The 7,962-nt window shown below is 49.4% G+C and overlaps 1 protein-coding gene across 1 annotated transcript in view; it reads left to right on the top strand.

Annotated features, from left to right (window-relative positions):
* The first annotated feature begins 1,028 nt into the window (after nt 1-1,028).
* Bsn (bassoon presynaptic cytomatrix protein) overlaps nt 1,029-7,962 on the top strand; it is an 87,824-nt gene continuing 80,890 nt past the window's right edge. Inside the window, exon 1 of the mRNA XM_028756805.1 lies at nt 1,029-1,243. Coding sequence (XP_028612638.1) covers nt 1,029-1,243 — 215 coding nt within the window. The remainder of the gene's footprint in view (nt 1,244-7,962) is intronic.

The following is a 7,962-nucleotide window of genomic DNA, read 5'->3' as shown; positions in this document are numbered from 1 at the left end:
TCTCTCTCTCTCTCTCTCTCTCTCTCTCTCTCTCTCTCTCTCTCTCTCTCTCTCTGGTTTTTCGAGAGAGGATTTCTCTGTGTAGTTTGGCTCTCCTGGAACTTGCTCTGTAGACCAGTCTGGCCTTGAACTCAGAGATCCACCTGCCTTTGCCTCTCAACTGCTGGGATTAAAGATGTGTGCCACCAAGTCCGGCTGCAATATACCTTCTTAACTGCTAAGTCATCTCCCTAGACCATCTTTTTTTTTTTTTTTTTTCCTCCAGAGCTGAGGACTGAACCCAGGACCTTGCGCTTGCTAGGCAAGCGCTCTACCACGGAGCCAAATCCCCAACCCCTAGACCATCTTTTAAAGGAAGACATTTTTATTTGTATATGTGTATAGCTGAGGGTATGGGAGAGTGTGGAGGGCAGAGGACAACGTGTGGAAGTTGGTTCTCTCCTTTCACCATGTGGGTTCCTAACTCATAGCGTCAAACTTGGAGCAAGCATCTTTACCTATTGATCCCTCTTGCTGGCCGGTTTCTTTTTCTTCTAAAACGGTTTGGTGTAGGCTGACCTCAAACTATGTACCCGAGGATGACCTTGATTTTCCTGCCTCAGTCTGCTAAGGACTGGCATTTCATACGTAGGCCACCACTCCCAGCTCTTAGGTCGCTTCTTAGGTCTAGTGAACCTCCAAAGTGGTCCAGTAGAACGCAGCCACCCGAGGCAGCCGGCCTTCATTCAACACCCGCTGGCCGCGTTGGTCGCGGAGGGCGCATGCGCGGGTTCCGGAGGCCTTTTCCCGGCGACCCCGAGGCTGGTGCGTGGACACGAGTCTTCGCGGGCTGGCGGGAGCGCGCGCGGGGAGGGGGGGGGCGTGTGCAGGACGGGGCGCGCGCGGCGCGCATGCGCAGCAGCAGGCGGCTGTGCGAGCCGAGCTGGGAGATGGCGGCAGCTGCGGTGGAGCGGAGAGTGTGAGCGCCGCCCGGGAGCCGCCGGCCCGGGCGCAGTGCGACCCCGACCCCGCCCGCCCGCTTGCCCACCATGGGCAATGAGGCCAGCCTGGAGGGCGGCGCGGGCGAAGGGCCGCTGCCGCCCGGAGGCTCTGGTCTGGGTCCGGGCCCCGGAGCAGGGAAGCCGCCTTCAGCACTAGCCGGCGGCGGACAGCTCCCCGTGGCTGGCGCTGCGCGGGCGGCGGGACTCCCGACCTCTGGTCTCGGTCCGGTCCCTGGCCCTGGCCCCGGCCCCGGCCCGGGCAGGTAAGAGCGCGCGTCTGGGCGCCTGGGGGGCAGGGAGCTGTGGTCCGAATCTGGGGCCGGGGCCTGGAATCCCAGGATCTAGTGGACAGCAGGTTCGGGTCTGCCTGCACTGCGAATCCTGCCAAATTGGCGTGAGCTGGGTGGTCGAGGTGGGCGACCCTAGGTTTCCAGCCGCCCCGCCTTGACAGGACAGGGTGGTGAGTACAGGGTTAGTCAGGGCCTGCAGACCGTGACTTCGTCACAACCCCCCAATTCTCTTCCCCATAGCGCAGGGGCCCAGACGCTCAGGAGGGGCTTATGTAACCTTAGCCTGGTCCCTCTTCACAGGGGAGCAGTGGGATGGAAGACATCCTCCCTGTCTGCCAGCATCTGCATATGTCCATTGTGTTGGGTCGAGAAAGAGCACAATGGGAGTGGCTGCCAGGGAAGATAAGTGTCACTGCTGGGGATATGGAAAGATGGGAATAGTTGAGCCATGAACTTGGTCTTTTGCTTTCCTCAATCATTTTGTGTCTGTCACTGTCTTTGAGGAAAGGTAAATTGCCCACTGGATACTATCAGGCCCGATAATACTCACAGTCATGTGCTTTCGTCAAGGGTTTGTGAACACTTTCAGGTGAAGCCAAAAACGCGATTGAATTACCTCCCACCAGATATGAACTCATGGCTTAATGATTTAGCTCAACACCTCCAGCCAGTGAGAAAGCCAAAATCCACATAGAATGGTTTAAAGCAAATAGATCTGGCCAAATATTTTGAGCCCAGCGTGTTTGCCAAACCCAGATTCTGCAAAAACAAGTTGCACCGAAAGCAGAGGATGTGAATGTTGATCTGTGTCAGCCGACTCAAGACTACCAAGAGATGACAGGGTAAAACGGAAGATGTTATTTTTACACCGGTTGGGCCTGGGGAGTAGCATCCCCCTTGGGGGAGGTGCTTCTGTCTCCATTCAAAGCTGCCAATATCTATGTTGCTTTGCCTTTTCTGGTACACAAAAACTCCAAGGAAGAATAATGTTTGCTTTTTCAGATGCCCAACTATACCTCCCGTGTTTATTTCTTCAGAAGTCTTTTCTTAGACAACTCACAGTGATGAAGAGATGTCAGTAGCCTGAAACCGTCTCAAACAAGCCAGCCCATGAATGTACCTTTTAGAGGTGGAATTTGCCTGCTTTACATTTGTTATTACAGTAATGCAGTTGAGTAGCACACAGCCCTTAGCCCTGGAAACACTGTCCATCTTGCTGTGTGTGGAGTTGCTTGTTTGGGCTTTAGCTTGAGAAAGAGACTCACCAAGCTTCGGTCCTCTCCCTCCAAGGAAAAGCTACAGCTGAATGGAAAAACACCTTGTTGTTATATGGGGAATTTACCATGTCCCTTCTGGTTAACCAAACCTGCTTCTCTACTAGTTGTTTATCAGACATTGCAGAGGCAAGCATATGGAATTTGGGGAAGACCTGGCAGCCTAGAAGGACAGGAAAGAAGGTGCTGTATACTGCCTGTACGCCTCCATGTTCCATTTCTGTTCTACCTATAAATCCTGCTACAGGGCAGACCTAGCCACTGTCATGCATGCAGAGACCATGGGTTGGTGTGGTTTAGCAGTCACAACCCATCTTGCCAGCTGTGGGCAGGGCTCTCACACGGGCCTATGTTCCTGAGGTCTTTCAGTTTTGAGGCTCAGGAGGTGAGCTGGTGGTTTGTCAGTAGCACTGAAGACCCTTGAGGGGTGTAGGACTCACTCTTCCAGCTCCTAGTCAGTTTATCACAGCATCTCAGCTAAGCAGACAGCCATTTCTGTCTGTCTTTCCCTCAGAGCTGGAATGGCTTCTAGTTCCTCTCAACAGTGCATCTCAGGTACCTGATACCAAATTTAGCATGTTCTGTTCTGAGATGCCGATGAACAGATTGGTCCATTGATGGAGAAAAAGCCCCATGGCATGTGCCTCCAGGCATTCAGCAAAGAGTACTGCACAGGGATAGGTTTGTTTCCAACAAGATCTTGAATTTTATAGCAGCCAGAAACCTTATAGCATTGGGGAAGGGGTCAAAAGAAGGTTGATTCATTTTCTAACCCCACAGGGGAACAGAAGTGAGGTTCCTGGGAAGTGGAATCCTGGTTCTCTCTGATTGTCACAGCACCTCCTGTCACCTCATGCTGAGCTGCCTTGGGCTCTGTGAGGGGGCGGCTTCAGTGTTCAAGGCTGAAGAGCCTGACATGATCAGGAGGATGTGATCAGGAGGCATGGGTGCTGCCACACCCATAGTGATGTCTCTGGGCATCCAGGGATGACGGCGGAGCCTTGGGTGCTACAGAGCTCCACAAGGACGGGGTTTCTGTTTCTGGTCTCAGGCTCACCTCATATACGTATATCAGCTCTGCGTTTCCCATGGAGACAGATCGGAAGAGGCTGAGCACTGTCTCAGGCTCTGCTTTCTAAGCTAAGTGACTTGGTAGGGGCTGCATCCTGTTAAAGGAACAAGCTTTATTCATTCATTCATTCATTCACTCACTCACTCATTCACTCACTCATTTATAGGGATGTATCAATGTGCAATGACGAGATGACGCAGTTTTACCTGAACACGTATCCATGACAGACCACCAGGTTAAGGCCAGATCTAGTAAGTACCCGAGAAAGTACTCAAAGGAGCTGGGAGGTAGTACAGTGGCAGAGTGCTTAGTCAGCAACTGTAAGGCCCTGGGTTCAAGTCCCAGTACCACCACAAAACAGAACAGAAACCTGCTTATTGGGTACTAGGGAGATGGTTCAACAGTTAAGAGCACTGACTGCTTTTTTAGAGGATCTGGGTTCAATTCCTGACATCCACATGTTGGGTGACAGCCATCCATAACTTCAGTTCCAGGGGATTTGAAGCTCTCTTCTGGCCTCTATGGACACCAGGCATACATGATGCATAGACATACATGCAAGCAACACACCCATACATATAAAAATAAAATGTAAAAAAATTATGCAAAGCAAGAGGGGAGAGATGGTTCAGTGCTTAAGAGAGCTTGCGACACAATCATGAGGACCCGAGTTCGGATCCCAGCGTCCTATCTGGGCATCTCATGCAGACCTACAAGCCCAGCACTGAGAGGCTGGGGAAGGACAAGAGGAGCATAAGATCTGTTGGCTCCCAACCTCTCTGAGAAGAGGAGAGCCCCAGTTTCAAAAGGGGTGAGTGGAGAATGCCAAAGAGGACCCTCGGAACCTTCCTTTGGCATCTCCCCATGTGGACACAGTGAACACACCCCTCCTCCAACTGTGCAAATAAATTTAGGCACATTCACACACAAGTAAATAGAACTAAACTACTTTAAAATTGCACAAAAGGTCCACATATATCAGTGGCGGCCTATCTCGCCCACATCAGCTGTAAGAACTTATAAATATTTTGTCATGTGCAAATTGATCTTCAATAAATTAGCTGAGATATCTTAGCTATCAAGAACAAACACTGGATTTGGCTACATGAACGGTATGGAAGAAAAAAAAATGGTACTTTGCTACCCACTAGCACGCAGTCTGCTTGGTTAGGTCCCTCTTGGGGAGCCGAGTCGTCGATAATCCCTAGGAGAGACTGGGCAGCCTCGTGTCTGTGTATGGAAGGGTTTTCAAGTAGGAAGATTAGAAAGACACAGGTCTCAAGGGAGGAAGACACCTAAAGCATTATGGAAAAGTTATTGGAATTCAGGGGTAGGGGCAGGAAGAGGGAGGGAAGAGGGAGGTGCTCTACCTTGGCCGCAACAGCGAGCAAAGAATGAGACTGAATGCAAGAGACTGGGAGAGAGACGGGCTCAAGCCAGCAGAGATATCTCTCTCTAAATGCCTGTCAGAATCCATAGCACCCTTTTAGTTCACACAACCTAGAGAAGTCTTGAGGCAAATATGACGGAGAACCGTGCCATTTGCTGGATAGGTGAGAGTGCCCTGGAACCATGTGGAGTTCTTTTTTCAAAATGGATTCATCAGGCACGATGTCTGAACCCAGGTCCACTGCATTAGCTGATGGACTAGCAAAGTCTGTGGTGAACCTGTGAAGGTAGAAAGACAGGTGGGATTGCCAGGTTTGGAAATAACGGTCATTTGTCATTTAAAAGCCTTGTCTAGCCCTAGTGGCTGAGTTTTCTGGGAGTACAGGTATGAATTAAAGTGACCTTCCTTTTAGAATAGTGACACTATCAATCTTACCTAGAGAGGGCAATCTTTTTTTACATTTTTTGCCAGGGGAAAAGAGGCAGCTTTGGTAATATTGTCCCCAGCACTAGTGAGGCTGTTGAGATGCTGTTGGTGGTTTTTTTGTTTGGGGGGGTGGTTTGGACAGAGTCTTATTTTGTACCCAAGCTAGCCTGAAATTCACCACATACTCCAGGGTGGCCTTAGACTAAGGCTGCTCTGTCTGCCTCAGCTTTACAAGGGACTACAGGTGTGAGTGACTGCCTGGCTCTGAGTTAAAAAAATTTTTCTAGTGGAGAAATTAGGAGAAGACACGTTATTTAGACAAGCAAGTGAGTGAGCAAACAAACAAACCAAGATTACATACGTAACATTTCATTTCACTGTGTGTAATAACAGAGGGGACTGTCCACTACAGCCTCATGGTCCAGTTACTCAGCTACAGGCACACTCAGTTCAGCCAATCAAGTTTCCCTTCCTTCTCACTGAGACAAATTCCAAACAGTCCAACATCCCATCACCAGCATCTCACTGTCTCCTTCCAAGGAATGAGCTCTGTATAAACATAGCCATCACACCACCATCATATCTGAGCAGGCATTTCTTCCCGGGGAAGGTATGCTAGGAACCAAACCCAGGGCCTCAGAAATGCTAGGCAGGCACTCTGTCCTCAAGCTAAACGTGCAGCCCAACAACCTGTTTGTTTAAAAAAGATTATTTTTCACTATATGTATTTGTGTGTCTCTGTGTGTGACTATGCATCTGAGTGCAAGTGACCCAAGAGGTCAGAATACTGGCTCTCTATCAAGCTGGGCATAGGTAATATGCCAATATGGGTGCCGAGAACTGAACCTGGGTCCTCTGCAAGAACAGTACATGACGGTCTTGTCGTGAGGTCTCTCCAGCCCTCCGACAGTCTGTTCTTAGTCTCAGGGATTATGTGGATGTGGCTCTGTCTTCTGACTGTGTTATAGATTTTGACAGTTGGTTTGCACAAATTGTGATGTATATGGCAAATCTAGTCTCTTTAAACTGATAGACTGTCTTTTAAGTTGTTCGTTTTGTAATGTATGTATTGCAGCTCTGAGTCATTTGTTCTGTGATTCTTCATATTCTGGACTGAGCTAATTGCATTCTTATGATGCCATTTAAGATGTATCTTGGCCAGTGTTTTCCTGAAAAATTGGATATTATATTTAGAATCTATTCAGATACACATTTTATTAATAATTAATTAATTAATTATCATAATGCTGGATTTCAATCCCAGCAGCTTCTTCCATGCTAGACAAATGCTGTATCACTGGATTATATGTCACAAGCCCACACTTCATTCATTCTTGAGACGGTAACTTGCTGTGATGATCTTAAACATATTTTGTGTAGCCCAGGGTAGCCTCAAACTCTCAATCCTCCTGCCTTAGCCTCCTAAGTGTTAAGATGCGAGGCTACCAGGCTTGGCTGAAATCCTACCTTTAGAAGAAGGGATTTGTTGAAGGATTCAGATGTGGAAAGAGGAGGAAGTCACTAAAAATAGAGCCAGGCTTTGGACTAATTTGGGAGCCAAAGAACAATGTACTGGGTCACTTTTTCTTCTTTCTCTGAAATTTTCCTGAATTAATTTGGTTCTGAGTTTAAGAAGCCAAAGCTTTCAGAGTCATGCCCTTTGACCCCAGCTCACGTGAGCCCTCTGTGGATTTGAAGTAGGAAGCTGCTAGGAGATAGGTTTGAGGGTTTCAGTAAGTCCTCAGCTCACTGGTCTCGCTCCTGGAGCCCATGGCCTGCCCTGTTGAGCTGGGGCCGATCACGCTGTTGCATTAGTTCTAACTGTGGTTCCTGGGTGGTTGCTTCGTCACTGACAGCTGGCTAGATGTTTTATTTCTCTCTTGACCTGCCATGCCATGCAAACCCTGCAGGCCCCATCAGTCCAGGCATCGTGTCCTTCCTGCCTGGAAACTGTTTGAAAACAGTGCAACAGTGGCTGAGGTCTGCACGCTTGCAGCAGGGGCCGAGTCCACTTTAGGATATGAGTGAGGCTCGGTGAACAATCTAGCTGCTGGGACTCTTCCCTCAGTCCTCCTGTTGCCAGAAGCATGTCATGCTGGTAGCAGCACCGCATTCATGGACTTGCCCAAGTTCCTCTCCTAAGGGACCACCTGCCATCTCCACTTAGAAGCACCTAGGGGGATGTTGGCTATAGTTGGGACCTTGGCCTGTGGCTCTTTGTGGTAGGGTGGCTGGAATTCTGGCTTTCTGCCCTCTGTGGTTCCCTCCTGTCAGGCTGTGCTTCTAGTGGGTGGGTGTCTGCTGGTCTTTCTCTGTCATTTTGGTTTTTTGTGGTTCTTGGAATTAAACCCAAGACCTTGTGCATGCCAAGCTAGGCAAGTGCTACTTGACCACTATCCCTAGCCCTGACCCGTGCCATTGTTTTTCCTACCGAACTTACATTTAGGACTGAGAGGCTGAGCCTGGTGCGCATGCTCCTTCACTCATCCGCATTGCATTCTGGGCCCCAAGGGCGTGTTAGGATGTTTCC

Source organism: Grammomys surdaster, unplaced genomic scaffold (genome assembly GCF_004785775.1).
Source record: "Grammomys surdaster isolate TR1022 unplaced genomic scaffold, NIH_TR_1.0 126131, whole genome shotgun sequence".
Lineage (NCBI taxonomy): Eukaryota > Metazoa > Chordata > Mammalia > Rodentia > Muridae > Grammomys > Grammomys surdaster.
This window is presented reverse-complemented; position numbering and strand designations above follow the sequence as displayed.